The following is a 15,800-nucleotide window of genomic DNA, read 5'->3' as shown; positions in this document are numbered from 1 at the left end:
GGTCAACTGCTGTTCAAGTCCTGGACCCAGTGACTTGAAAATTATGCTCTGTGTGTGTGTGGGTGTTGGTGCGCACACGCACCCAAGATCCTTGGAGGAGAAAGGAGAAGGAATTACGGCATGGCCATCCCCTCCACGGGGGATGATTTTTCACTTTCCCTCTCATTGTATCTGTCCAATCTCTCAGGTGAGCACACGTGTCCTAAGGCAAAAACCTCTCAAATAACAACAAAAATACTGTTCCTGCAGTTTTTGCTTGTCAAAATATTTGTCAAGATTCATTATAAAAGCCATTGGGGAATCTTATTTGACCATTTTATAGACATTATATTTGTAAATAAAATGGCAATAGATATTATATCATCAAAATCTGTTGCATGTTAAATTTTGACCTTGCAAAGTTTTCATCTTTAGGTCTATAAACAAACCTTCTCTAGTAGCATGTTGTATGTGTACCCTGAAAAAGGTCTTCACATTTAATCTTCATACCTACAGACATTTTTTTACTTCACACTTTTTTGTTTGTTTGTTTACTATGGAGCATGTGTGCTTGCTGGAGAGACACAGAAAGAGAGAGAAGTAGAGAGAGAAGGAAAGTGAGAAATCACCCCCAGGGGGGATGATCATGCTGTAATCCTTTTTCCTCCATTCTTTTCTTGGGATTCTGAGCACATAGTCACATACACACTGTGTGTTCAAGTCCCTGGGTCAGGGACTCAAACCACTCAGCCACGTGGGATCCAGTTGCCCTACCTTCATTCTGCCTGCTGGCCCTCCTTCACACTATCTTTGAACAGATCATATATGTTACAAAATTCAAAAGTTACAGCAAGGTCTAAAATGTAAAATTGTTCAACCCACCCCTGTCTCCATCCCCCTGGTTTTCCTGCCCTGTTTATCAAGAGACAGTGTACTAGAGATACATATTTAATTTAGGTATGGGTTTGGAAATAGTAGGGGTATGCTATCAATCTCAGTAATAACAGCAACAAATGGGCAAGAGAATCTAAACAGAGGCTTATCCAAAGAATATATTTGGGTAGCAAACACATGAAAAGGTGCACATCATCTCTTTCCCATGCATTAGGGAAATACAAGTTGAATCCTGCTATGGTTTGAATGTGTGCCTCTAAAACTCATGTGTTGAAATTCAGTTGCTACTCTGATGGTATTAGAAGGATGGAAACTCTAACTATTATATTAAAATGTGGGGCCTTTGGGAGGGTATTAGGATTAGATAAAGTCATTGGCATGGGGCCCAAATGAGTGAATACTGATAGCTTTTTAAGAAAAAAGGAGAGACAAGAGCTGACATATGCTATTACCCTCTCTTCATGTGATGTCCTGTGCCATCTTGGAATTTTGCAGATTGCCTCTATCAGCAAGAACTCCCCCCATGTGACCTTCAACTTTAGACCTCCAAAAGCATGAACTGAATAGACATTTTCTTGAGGTTTATTCTAAAGACTTATTCTTCATAAATTATTGAGTCTATGGTACTCAGTAATAAAGCAGGAAAAATGTCTAAACAAGCCATAATGAGATGCATAATGTACCTATTAAAATGGCTAAAGCAAAAAAGTACCATATTAAGTACTAGTAAGGATAAAAAGAACTGGAAATCTCACATGCTACTACTATAAATGTAAAGTGGTATGAGTACTTTGGAAAGCTGGCAATTTCTTAAATAGTAAACACACCACAATTCCAGCCATTCCACCCCTAGTTATTCACTTAAGAAAAAAGAAAATTTATACCCATGCCCACTTGTGACATATATAGATGCATATAGCAGCTTTATTTGTACTAACCAAGAACCGTGACAACCCAAATGTCCATTGACAGATAAATTGGTCAACAAACTGTATTCTTAAAATGGAATACTACTAAGCAATAAAAAGGAATGAATTACTGATGTAAGCAATAACCTAATTTTGTTGAATGAAAGAAGAAAAAAAGGCACATACTGTATTATTTCATTTATACAAAATTCTATTAAAAGCAAACTAATCCATAGTGACAGAAAGTAGGGTCCAGTTGGTGGTTAACTACATGGCCAGTGTGGTTTGAATTCCCAACCTGCATTTTAAAAAACATGCTGGGCACATTCATGTGTGTGTCCAAATTCCTGAGAGCAAAATGGAAAAGAGAAGAGATGGCAGTAGGTTGCTTTCTGTCTCTCTCGTATGCACCCTATAGCAAATGGTAAAATGAATGTTCTATTGATTGAAGTATGAGCACCTCCATTTTGAAAATGACTCTCTTGCCATTTCCCTTTCCCTATAACCTGGCCCATGTGTGTCCCCTAAAATTCCTCACTGAATGCTTATCACCAGTAGATGAACATTGCCATCCATCCCTGTCTTCCTATCCGAATATTTATCACCAATGGATACAGCCAATTATAACTATGCAGCCAATTATAACTGTCCTTCCTGATAACTTGCTGTTTTGGCTTTTGTTAACTGATTTCACAAAACTCAAGGCCTGTACTTTTTTAGATGTGTGGTTTTTTCCTTTGCGGTTTTTGCCTTTATAAACCTTCCTCTCCCTGCTTTGGGGCTGCAAGGTTTTGAAGTGACTCAAGTACTCTTGCAGTTGCTAGCTTCATAAATGGCTCCTTTAATTAAGCTAAAACTAGATATCCTCTTATTCTCGCACTGATTTGAATACATCAGATAAAGTTCTTATGAAAATTCTAGGGATATCATATATGCTCATTATCATGATTTGGGTGATGGTTTCATGAACATATCATAGGTCAAAACATTATCAAATTTTATGATTTAAGTATGTACCGTTTATTATTATATGTTAATGTTTCAGCTTCATAAAGCTGTTATCGACTCCTGATTCCCAGCCTATGTTTGTTTTAGTGCAGCTTTCTTTAGGGTTGAAATAAACCCCAAATCTCCACTCCCCTCATCCTCCACGTCTCACTACCAGTAGAACACCTGGCCCAGTACCATCGGTCTGCCCTCTCCCCGTGAGCTCAATCCGGCTTGCTGGGTGTCTTCTCCCTGCTGTCCTTTAGGGGGCGCGTTCGGAGGAGGTTAAAGCCCTCGGCTCTCTAGCTCAGATCCGGCGCCTGAGCGAACTTCCGGCCCCGCTCTGTTCCGTTTCCGGGGAGGACGTTCGGGCTGCTGTACGGGTGTCTAGCGGGACTCTTAAGGCTCAGGATTTCCCGGTCCTGAATTGCTTGGGGCGCTTCTTAGAGGCAAGTGCACCTTCCCCACGGAGTGGAAAAAGAGTGTTGCCATGGCGGCCCCTGCACAGCCAAAGAAAATCGTGGCACCCACGGTGTCCCAGATAAACGCGGAGTTCGTGACCCAGGTGAGTTCGGGCGAGTGTGGTGGGTCTGAGGGGTGAGAACGGAGAGGCCCCGAATCCTAGGGGTGGCATTTTCTTCGAGGTCGAGTATCTGTTGTGTGCTGGCCGCAGTACACGATGTTGGAAATACCGTGGTGTCAGGCGACCTGTCACGGGTTTACGGTCCGGAAGACACACGTACAAAGAGAACCGTGTGAGTTTTGATGTGTTGGAAATTGTCCCAAGAGCAGTGGATTCAGAGAGGAAAGAACACCCCGATCTCTCCGACATTGGTAGGAAGGCTTCAGGGTGGAGGTGATGCCTCTTGAAGGACGTGTTTCTGGTGGTAGAGTAACTTAGGTGTTCAAGCGGAATGACGAGATGCTGACAGAACCCTATTCCACCACCATCCATGACGAGAGTAACCCTAGTTTGAGGGTTCATTTTTAACCTGTTGGCTGTTTTGTATTGTGAGCCACTGTTGGCTTTGACTGGAGAAGCACAATTCTGTAGCCCTCAGCAATATTCTCAGTCCTTACTAGTTATTTGGGAATTGTGTAAGAATCTAAGAGTGCAGAAGTTATCACACCCATCTACTTTTTCATTCTATGGTCTTTGTCTCAGCAGATTGCCAAGGTAGCAGCATAGGTATTACTATTTTGAATCCTCCCCTTTGTCTTAATCCCTACATTTCCATATTCTAAATACCTTTTATATCTGTTTGCTTCTGTCATGTTCAGTCAGGCTGCAATTGTGTTCTGCCTGGACCAAGACATCCTAACCTGTCACCTTGTCTTTTCTCTTGCTCTCCTCCAGTCTGTTTGTCATGCTGCAGTCAGAGTGATTTACACAAGTACAAATCTGATCATATCATTTTTTTTTTTAATTGCCAAAGGGTTCATGCACTCACAGAAACAAACTGACAGAAAGGAAAGCAAGAAAGCATCCCCATGAGGAATGGCCATGCCACAGTTCCTTCTCCTCCATTTCTCTTCTTTTCAAGGTTTTGGGCACAAACACACAAATGCCCCATGTATTTTCAAATCACTGATCTGAGATTCAAACCTGACAGTTGGCTATCCGGGATCCAATTGCCTTGATGATCAGGCCGTGGGCTGGTCCTCACTTGCCTTCTTAAAATCTCTAATGAATTCTAATTTCTTTTAGGATAATAACTAGAATCCTTGAAAGTGTTGTGTGATCTGACCTGTACTTTTATTTTCAGTCTGTCTCTTTGCTCTCCCTTCCTAACTTTTGTCTTAGTCATACTGAGTTGCATTTATTTTTTGAATGTGCTATCCTGGACGTTCAGCATTGTTCTCTCTGGGATCCTCGTTTTATCTCACCTTCCTTATTCATTTTCATCTTTCTACACTAAGAGGCTTTTCGTGACATTTTAAACTACATTCCCATTTTCTTTTCCCATATGCCTGCCCTTTTTTTTTTTTTTTTGGTGTAAAGTTATTGATTAGTTTTTTTCCTCTCATTGAGTTTACATGTTAGAAGAGCCAGACAGATGAACAGTATGGTTTTAGACACTGATATGTGCTATGAGGAAAATGAAACTGGGTTGTGACAGTGATTCATGTGAGATATATGAAAGGCAGTCTGGAGTCATCTTTAGGTGACATTTCTGCTAAACTTGGAATGCAAAGAAGAGCCAGTTTCAGGAAGAGCATAGGAACAGTCAATAGTGAGTACAAATGCCTAGAGAAAGCCAGGGTGACTGGAACATAAGTGAGTGGGAGAACAGAGTGAAATGGAGACAGATTAAAATCTAGAGGCCAGACAGTTTTGGAAGCTGAGCAGACAGTTTGGATTTAAAAATAAATAAATAAAATATTGGGCAACCTATTTTCCAGGACCCCTCCCTTTTTGGGATCTCTCTTTTTCCTCCTCTCTTTGCTCTATCTACTCTGTGTCCATGACTCTAATTCTTCCTGAGCATGGGACGAAAACCCATGTGTCACTACAGATGTGGGACCGATCACCCCTGCACTCCCATGTTCCTGTGTCAAAAGTATAGACACTTAAACTTAATAAGTAATATTTTAATACTTAGAAATAATTCAAGCATTTCATTCACATTATTTAATGTATTATGTCTTTAAAATTTAAACTACTCAGAAAAATGTAAAAATGATGACAAGTTTAATTATAAATATTTAGTCTATTCACATGTTTTTATGTATTTGTTTTCAGTCATTCTTTTTTAGTTATTTAAGAAAATAAGGCTACTGGAGTTGTTTTCCTTTGAAGTAAAGGACACCCAAGCTAGCCCTCTATTAGTCTTCTTCTATTTAAAGACTTGATTACTGGACATAAGAGAGGTTCCTGTATGTGTTCTAAGTTTTTTGGTAACCCCCTCTAAAAAAAAAATAAATAAATACAATGGATTTTAATTACAATCCAATGAATAATGTTTTAGAAAGAGCATTCTGTCTAAAGTGTGGACATTGTATAGGCATGGTTGAGCAAAAGTAGTAAGACTATACCAGTGAGATGATCCAGAAAAATGGTGACTTCTACTATGAAAGATTGAAATTGACTAAATATATTCTGAAGCTCGAGGCAGTACTGCTTGATGATGATTGATTGTGGAAGAGTGGAGGAAGAATTGAATCGAGAATAGTGTGAATAACTTGAGTGAAAAGTTTGAATATTTACTGCTATCGAGAAAACAGAGGAGGAGATGTAGTACAGAGTATTAGGAGTTCTGTTTTGTCCAGGTCAAGTGTGAGACTTAGGTAATCAGTTGAAAATGTTGAGAAGGCTGTTTAATATGTAAGTCTAAAGCACATTGACAGGATCTGGTCTTGAATATAAATTTGGGAGTTACTGACCCAAGATGACAAGATGACATTTAGAACCGTAAAACTGAATACGGTGTTCTAGAGAATGTTACTTGTAAAATATATAACACACATGGTATCCTGCATTAGATTGTGAGAACGAAGGCTAGGGATCGTGTTGTTTTATTACCCATGTACTCCCAGCATCTGGCATTGTACTAGGCATACATTGTGTGATCAATAAGTACTTATTAGATGAATGGATGAGTGAATTAATGAATGGATTTACCAGGCCATTAAGATGTAATGGGAGAAATGAAAGTTCTTGGCAATCTTGGGCTATGATAGCAATGTTAGTGCCAAATATTTACCATACTGTTTTGGGGTCCTCTAGGCTGCAGAGGTGAGTAAGCTGAGTTCCTTGTTTTACAAAGTTCACAGTCTGTGAATGGAGACTTTAAAAAACTGAAAGAACCCACTATAATTTAATGTGATAAATGCCAGAATAGAGATGTGAGGGAAGCGCTTTGAGAATAGTATAAAATTATTTCATTTGTCTTAGGAAAGACTTTCCAGAAATAATTTTCTCACTGAGAAATTTCCATTTGAGATAGACTTTGAAATGTGGACAAGAAGGTGGGGAAATCAATTTTGTAGGTAAAGTGGAAATCTTGAGCTTAGGTGTTTCCCTTCCTCCTTTTGTCTTCCTCTGAATATCTAACACACATGGTACTTTTTAATTTTTGAATGATGATTCTCAACTATTGACTAATAGTAGTCTTTAGTGGGTCACTGTAATTTTGGCTAAACCTGGGTTTCCTTATGACTGCCAAAAATGTTTGACTCTGGTTTTTTAACAAGGACGTATTATTTCCCTAGGAGTGATTGGAAAGGTATGCTGTCATTTCTTTAAATCATAATATAATGGCAGATTGAAATCTAGAGCACAGCTGGTGTTTAGTGGATTAGGGCCAATGATGGGCCGACATGCCTACAGAGTCTTGAGGATTACTCTGTCCCTCAATGCCAGTAGTGCCTTGTTAAGAAACAGCTTATCACTAAATGCTCTCAGTCTTCTATCTCTGTAGTGCTATGTATCTTTAACTTTGTTTATTCTGTTTACTTTTGCAGTTAGCATGCAAATACTGGGCTCCCCACATCAAGAAAAAATCACCTTTTGATATTAAAGTAAGTATTCTTGGTTTGCAACATAGTTTTTGAAAAGTTATACTTTGTGTCTCCTTTTAAAGGTTAATTTTAAAAAAGCTTTCCATAACTTTTTAAAGTTTGTGTATTTATTTATTTATTTCAAATATCAAGGTGGGGGCCACCTAGTAGGGTCTTCCTGCTGCAATCTAGCCCCAGGCGCAGCCAGCCCAGATCACTGGCCTGCAGACATATAAATATGGCATATGTATAGGGAGGTCCTGGGACATGAACACAGATCTCTTCCCATGTAGGTCCAGCTGTGCTGTCACTGTGCCACCACCTGGTCCTAACTCATATTTTTTTTTTACAAAGTTGAAATTACTGCGTTTTGATTACACATTGGAAAATACAGAAATTACACATAAAACGAAAATCATTACATAGAGATAATCTCAGCCTTTTTTTGTGTATTCCCTTTAAGCTTTAAAAAAAAGTGTATATATAATTTATTTAATCATTTTTCTATTTATAGATCTTTAGATTGTTGTTAATTTATCATTATTATAAGTGAACATGTAATGAATTTCTTTGTAAATATACAGAAATTTTTGCATAAGTTTTTCACAGCTCATTTAAGCTAGAATCTATTGTTTTCTCTCATTTTTAGATTGATGAATGATATAAAAGTCTGTAATAGTGGAAGTAGAGGGAGAGGGAGCTGTTTAGGGGATTAGATGACTAAGGATTAGTAATATTTAATAAGGAAATGGACTTTTGATTCAGTTGAAGCAATTGAGAATAAATGAAAGAAAATTTTCTCTTTTTTGAGAATTATTTATTTATTTCCATTTGTTTTTGTTTTTTGTTTGTTTGTTTGTTTGTTTTTTCAAGAGAGAAAGAGAAAGGGAAAATGAGAGAGCAAGCCACCAGGTCCAGGACTTGAACCATGGTTGGCCATGTGGGAATCCAGCGCCCTTATCCACCACACCACCTGCTGGTCCCATGAAAGAAAAATTTCTAAATGTTGGCTTAATCTTATTGGAATAGGTTCTTAAGAGGTCTTTAAATGAAATAGATGTTGACATATTACATGCTGTGAAGTAAAGAAGACTCAATTTAATTTCTGCCATTATAAATTGAATTGTAATACTTCAGGTGCTCTTGGTAAACTGAAGTTTAGAATCCAAAATTTCTTACATTATTTAAGCTGAAATGTTTTATTTATAAATATATTTTTGTTTTGCCAACAATCATAACATATATTAACTACTCTTAATTATCAGCAGGGTTGCTTTATTGTACTGTATACTATTTGTATATTTTTGTGTTCGTATTTGTTGGGACTAGGTAATCCCTCAGGTAATTTTTTGTTAATAACAAAAATATCCTGATGGCACTTCTAGACTGAGTTGAATCTAGTTAGGTTAAAACTTTTAAAGATTCAACTCATCTAGTTCTTTCAAGTTTAACATTAGTTCATCGTAGTTGAAGCTATGTATGCCTGTTCAGAAGAACTTTATTGCAGGTTGGTATTTAAAGAAGATTTTGCCCTTCATTTTATTATTTAATTTGAATTTTTATAAAAAGAAAAATTATAACAGAATTTCATCTAGGTAAAACAAGACCTACTTGCTGTACTACCTCTCCCCATCCACTGGCACATTTATTTGACAAATATATTTTCAGCAGTTATGTTATATTTGGGCCAGCAGGTGGCACGGTGTCATGCTGGACTCCCACATGGCGGACCGCAGTTTGAGTCCTAGACTCAACAGCTTAAAAATCATGCCAAGTGCATAGTACACATGCTCAAAATCCCAAGAGGAGAATGGAGGAAAAGGGATTACAGTATGGCCATCCCCTGGGTGAAGAGTGAGTTCTCACTTTCCTTCTCTCTGTCTCTGGCAAGTGCACACGCCCCTGTGGCAAAAACCAGAAAAAATTTAAAAGATGTTGTATTATGACATAATAATATGTTAGAACATTTTATGGTAGGCTTTTCAAAAATAGTACTAACAGAAGCACCTTTACTGCTACTTGTAACTATTATTGAAGGCTAAGCCTATGCCAGGATTTATATTAATTCTTTATATGCCCTTTTTATTTACATAACTCTGTATATAGTTTATACTGTTAGATCTATCTTGTAGAAAAGAAAACTAAGACTTAAGGAGGTCAGCACTTGCCCATGGGTCCTAACCATTAAGTCAAAAGTATAAGTGATTTGAACTAGGCTTCCAGCTCTAGAGCCTGAACTTTTTAAAATATTATACTATTCTGCTCACTGTATCACAAATGAGTAGAAATTCTAAATCTTTATCATATTCTTTTGGAAAACTGGGTAAAATGATTACAATTTATTTCTATTATATCTTCACACTTAGCTTACTTACTGTCTGCCATTTGCAAGCACATTCTATGACTCCTAGTTGGAGTCACTAACAGCTATATTCTTGAAGTATTAAAAAAAATCCTGATCTTGTGAATTTGTATTTTTCCGGAAAGTATTATAAACACATCATTTAATGGATCTTTCTAGGGCTCTATCTTCATATAAATGTATTTTATTATTTATCTTTTTCTTCTACTTTGTTATTTTACATTTTGAAAAATGTAGTAAGATTATCTGAAAAAAATCTACTAAAACAAATTTATTTTGTTTTTCTCAATAATTGAAAAACTATCAATTTAAGGTCTCAAATGTTAAAACATTGAACATTTTGTGTTTTTAATAACAGGTTATTGAAGATATATATGAAAAAGAGATTGTCAAATCAAGGTAGGAATAAATTTTTATACATTGAGTTAAGGTTGAAACAAATTGGATCTTATCTAAACTGATGAATATGAGCTCTAAAATGAGATATAATGGGCACTTGCACCAATAAATTTATCTGAGACATTATATGCTGGAACTAAATGACTTTCAAAAACTAAGAAAAAGACTTAACAGTCAAAAAGAGGCTTTGTAATATTTAACACACAGATATTCAACATAAGTCAGTTTTCAGGACCAGCAGGTGGTGAAATGGTTACATCGCTGGACTCCTGCGTAGTCAACTGCAATTCCAGCCCCAGACCCAGCAGCTTAAAACTCATGTTGGACATGTGTGTGTGTGTGTGTGTGTGTGTGTGTGTGTGTGTGTGTGTATACCCCAAGTCCCAGGAGAATGGAGGAGAAGGAATTGTGATGTAGCCATTTTCCCTGGGGGGTGATTTCTCCCTTTCTGTCTCTGGTGAACATACACGCCCTATAGCAAAAACCTCTCTTTAAAAAAAAAAAAAAAGTAGTAAGTCAGTTTTCAAAGTGACTGGCATATTCCCCTCTACATGCCAAAATTCCCTTTTGTGTGTGTGTGTCGGGTTTGATGGGGTGAGGCACAGGTACACATGCTTGCAATGCCCAAAATCCTGAGCAGAAAATGGAGAAAGGATTGAGGTATGGCTACCCCACCTGGGTGTTGATCTCTCTCTCTCTCTCTCTCTCTCTTTCTCTGGCAAGTACATGCACTATAACAGGGGGAAAAAAGTATGATTTAGAGAGCAGTTGCCAAAATGTTTGTATTTTTTAAAATGTAAAATGTTTAAACCATTTTATTTTAAATACATAATTACAATAATTACCACCACCTAGTTTTAAAAAGCAAATAGGACTTTGTCACCATTGTTACAGAAACCTGCTTGCTTTTTTTTTTTAACATGATAAATCAATTTATTAAAATTGTTGACTTAGGCATCTGCAATGGTGTCTTCAATCTCAACTCCTGGTTCAATACTAATGGAAGTAATTTGTTTAACAATCTCAGGAGGACTGTGCAAACAGTGAGTCGCTTGTGAATTCTCATCTGGAAATGATCTCAGATCTTAAAACCTTCACTACAAGGTGTTTTTCCTGTAGTGACTCTCGGAGTCTTGGTTGGCGTCCAACCTGGTCCTTTCACCTGGAGATTCTTTCCCTTTGCATCTCTGATTAAGTCAGCACACACTTTCTCCAGGGACTTTATGTTGTGACTGGTTCAGGTAATTCTAATTCAGTGTATAGACCACCTCTGGCTTCACGGGTGTTTTTTCTGTTACTTTAAAAGCCATGGCTGCGGTGCAGCTTCCTGACCGACTTGTTTCTCAGCTAGAGCAAACAGCGGTGAGTCAGGAGCAGAGCGGGCTGACTGGAGCTCCGCACCACCTGTGTCTGCTTCTTCACAAAAAGCCCTGCTTGCTATTTTACCTTAACATTTTAGTATGTAAGTATTGCAAACAGGCTACAGTTTAGTTGTGCTTCTTTTTTTTTTGGAGAGGTTTTTGCTATAGGGCACGTGTGCTCGCCAGAAAGAGAGAGAGACAGAGAGACAGAAAGTGAGAAATCACCCCCCAGGGGGGATGGCCACACCACAATCCCTTCTTCTCCATTCTCCTCTTGGGATCTTGGGCACACACAGACACACACGCACCTGGCATGAGTTGAAGCCACCGGGTCTGGGACTCGAACCCAGTCGGCTACATGGGAGTCCAGACATAGCCATTATGCCAACTGCTGGTTCCATTTGTGCTTCTTTTGGAACTTTAAGTAAATGGAATTACATAGTAGTACTCTTTTGTATAAGCTATTTTGTTGACTATTATTATTTAATTATTTTTGAGAGTTTTTTTTTTTTTTTTTTTTACTGTAGGGTGCATGCACTCACTAGAGAGACAGATTGACATAAAGCAAGAAATCACCTCTGAAGGGGATGACCATGCCACAATGCCAGGATTTTGGACACACACACATACACATGTCTGGCATGAGTTTCAAGCCGCTCAGTCTGGGAATCAAATTGCAGTCAGCCATGTGGGAGTTCAACAACATAAACTTTACACCATCTGCTGGTTTCATTATTTATTTTTTTAATCATCTACTTCACAGATCTGCAAATAGGTGATTCAGAAATTAATAATATTATGGTTTTTGTCAGCCTCTTAAAAATGTTGTGGGTATGAGGAGCCAGGTTTTTTTTCTTTTTCTTTTATGGGGTGTCTTTATGTTGCGATCTTCCTGTCTTAGCCTCTTGAGTAGCTGGGATTACAGATGTGCACTACTGCAGCTGGCTTTTAAGGTGGCCTGGGAATAGAACCCAGGCTTCCCGTGTGTCTTTCAACTACTGCCTGCTAAGTAGCAGCATCTGGCATGCACTATTATAGATGTTCCACCCGCTGATAAACTTTTTTTTTGGCTTTTCCTATATGATTATGGGGTACTACCACAGCTCCAAACCTCATGTTTTCACATAACCTTATCCTAGGAGAAGAAGCAGGGCGCAACTGTGGCAGCAAAAGACTTCTCCTTTGCATGCTCCCCTGTAGTCCCTTTCCTTATCAAATTTAATGATGTAGTTAACAATAGCATTAATGGACTCAGTTTGTTGTACATAAATTATCCATCATGAAAGGATTTAATAAAATAACATGTTAAATCCTTGGTACAGTGATTGGCACAATACATGCTCTCAGTAAATGTTGGGTACTTTAACCATTCCAAAATTCTTCAAATTATTTTTATATCAGATTATTACTTACACTTTTTCATGCTTTAAGCTCTTCTGACATGATGCCTAGTCCCTAGACCCATATTTTATACATATACTTTCAGTTAAGCTGTTCTCTTTATCTGTCTTAAAGAGTTAATTGGCCAAAATATAAAACTCCAAATTTAATGAATATCAGTAAGATTACTAGAAGGGAAACTGAGTGTTTTTCAGAGTGTGTTTGCTTTATCTTGATCTGTCAAAACTTATCTTTTATTTACCTAGTCTCTAAAAAGAAGTAGGCCGATTGTCTCTTTTGTAGATGAAGAAATTGAATCTCATAATGTTTAAAAGACATTGCCAAAGTAACATTGAGTCATGACTAGAATACTGGTAATCTAGTTCCTGAACCAGGATTGCCTCCCTTTTGTCATGAGGTTTTATTTGTGGCCGACAGAATTAAGTGCAGTTCTGTGCATGATGGACACTGAATTCACTTGTCCAACATGTAATCCAAGTGGCATTTGTGCAGCTGGAGATGAAGTGTATCACTCAGGATGTCATATTCACTCTGTGCCCAGACTGGCTAGAAACCAGGTCCTTGGCAGTGCTTACCTGTCTTTGTGCTTTTGCATAGTAAAAGCCTTTATTCCATCCCCATTATAGTTCTGTGACATTGCTCACTCTGTCAAACTACTTAAAAGACCAGAAAGCTGTAGAGTAGGATTTTGACTGGAAAATGACCTCTTCAAATGTTATAAATTCATAATGTATACATGTTCGAATTTCTAAGCTGAAAACTCTTACCTAGTGGCAGTATTTGGATCTGGCCTCTATATTCCATTATTACAAAAATGATAAAATTAAACTAGTTGCTAACTGAACCTCCCTTTGGACAGATACCTCATGACTCTAAATGTCATTTAGTCATGTAAAACAAAGTACTTCTAATAAAAAAGGGAAGAATAATGAAGAGAAATAGCTGATATTTTCTTCACATTGTTCTAATATTTTGGGCTTACTGTCAAGACCAAAAAGTACGTGAAACATCTGGTTTTTACATTTGTGATATACATACCCGTGCCCCATATGCTTTTAGGAGGGCGTCATGCTTTAACAAAATGACTCCATTTGAGTATTAAATGCAAGCATATTGGTCAGTGCTTGAGAGAAGTTGTGACTGGCTAGCTCTTGGCAGTTAATGATCCAGAGTTAAAAATTCTGGTAAGTGAGTTAGTATTAAAAGACTCTAAAATACATCTGTATTACTATCTCAAATGTTTTTATTTTCTGTTTCTAAATTTTTATTTCTTTATGTTTTTAGGTTTGCTATCAGAAAGATAATGCTGTTGGAATTTAGGTAAGTGAAGAGGCATTACTTTGATGATTCCAAAGCTGACAGTGTGGTTTAAGTTTTAGCTAAATTTTTATATATTTTTCTGAGTAGATAAGAAAAAAAAATCTAGGGGCTAGCCACTGGCATGGTGCTTAAGGTGCCTGGATCCCACATACCCACATGGCTAACTGTGTAGTTTGAGTCTTGGGCCCAGTGCCTTGAAAAACATGTGTGCACTTGCCCAGAATCCCAAGGAAAGAATGGAGAAGGGATTAGAGAGTGGCCATCCCACTTGTAGGGATATTCTTTCACTTTCTTTCTGTGTCTCTGGCAAGTGTACACACCCAACAGCGAAAAAGAAAAGAAATCTAAGTTCGTTAAGATTTATATTTTTGTGATTGACTTACTTTGGAATACATGTATGATATCCTTTGTCTTAAAGTATGATATCTCATTGTTGGTATGTCTTTTATTTTGCATTATTTCTCACTAGTTAACACATGCCGAAGAATTTCTGAGTTCTTCCTTGAGTTTTCTAGGTTTCTTACCAGTGGGATTAAACTGTAGTGCATTCTATAGTAATTTTTTTTTTCCTGCCAAGCTACATTGTTATTACCAAGGCAGCCTTGTTCTAACCTAGCCACTGTTAACAAATATTTCACACAAAAGAATACAAATTTTAGATTGCGAAGGTAAATTAGATTATGTTACAGCCAGGAGTGGCCTGTGTACAGAAAGTAAAAGCCAGGAGTTCTGTTAATAGTAGTAATATTTACCATTTATTGAATGCTTGCCTTGTGCTAGGCAGTCTTAAACATTTTACATACAGAACACTCACAACACTCCTGTAAGTAAGTATTCTCCATTTACTGGAAGAAGCAGGTAAGGTCAAAGAGGTTAAGTAATATGTTCAAGATAATGCAGTTAAATAGTGGCAGAGCTGGGATACCAGTATCCAGTGCCAAAGCTCACAAAGCTTTTTGTTTCTCCACACTTTTTTGAGATCTTGTCATCAGTGACTAGAGCCTCTGCATTAATTGTTAACTCCTACGTGTGGTGTTACAATCCTATAAGTTGAGAGTCTATTGTTACTAAATACATGTTCTCATTTAAGCCTCAGTCAGATCTTCCTTTTTTTGTAGAGGAGAAAATTGAGGCTAGAAATTGGACTTATCTATCCCTTAGGTAACTGTGTCCTTCCTGTCATTTCGTATCATGTCTCTTTTCAAGAAGGCAGGTAAAGAAAGGATAGTGATACACTATTAGAATTCTAGAGTTCTGAAATTAGGAGAGTTGGAGAAACTGAAGGAAAAAGCACGAAATGGATTGAAGGCATCAAGGATAGTGAAAGATTTTTATTTTTAATTGCTATATGATAGGGTACATGAGCTCTTTAGAGAGAGAGACAGAAATGCCAGTGTGGTCATGCCATAGTCCTTTTTCCTCCTTTACTCCTTCCTTTCTGGTTTGGACACTCAGATATACACACCTGATGTGATTTTTTTTTTTTCCTTCTTTTTTCAAAGGCACTGGAGCCAGGATTCAGACCACAGTCAGTTATGTCAGATCTGGCTCCCAATCCAGAGTGCTTACCCACTTCTCCAGAGGGGTAGCCCAATAGCAAAATATTTTATTTATTTATTTTTTAATTTTTATTTTTAATTAATTTACATTCATACTCTGAGCACCATCACAGCATAGAAAATATGATTT

The 15,800-nt window shown here is 37.5% G+C and overlaps 1 protein-coding gene across 1 annotated transcript in view; it reads left to right on the top strand.

Moving 5' to 3' along the window:
• The first annotated feature begins 3,119 nt into the window (after positions 1–3,119).
• AQR (aquarius intron-binding spliceosomal factor) overlaps positions 3,120–15,800 on the top strand; it is a 111,892-nt gene continuing 99,211 nt past the window's right edge. The window contains exons 1-4 of the mRNA XM_006141698.3: positions 3,120–3,333; positions 7,233–7,289; positions 9,989–10,029; positions 14,076–14,111. Of these exons, the coding sequence (XP_006141760.1) occupies positions 3,259–3,333; positions 7,233–7,289; positions 9,989–10,029; positions 14,076–14,111 (209 nt within the window). The 5' untranslated portion in view covers positions 3,120–3,258. The remainder of the gene's footprint in view (positions 3,334–7,232; positions 7,290–9,988; positions 10,030–14,075; positions 14,112–15,800) is intronic.

The sequence above is a fragment of the Tupaia chinensis genome, unplaced genomic scaffold (genome assembly GCF_000334495.1).
Source record: "Tupaia chinensis unplaced genomic scaffold, TupChi_1.0 Scaffold000062_1, whole genome shotgun sequence".
Lineage (NCBI taxonomy): Eukaryota > Metazoa > Chordata > Mammalia > Scandentia > Tupaiidae > Tupaia > Tupaia belangeri.
The sequence above is the reverse complement of the archived record's forward strand: the minus strand, read 5'-3'. Positions and strand labels throughout refer to the sequence as shown.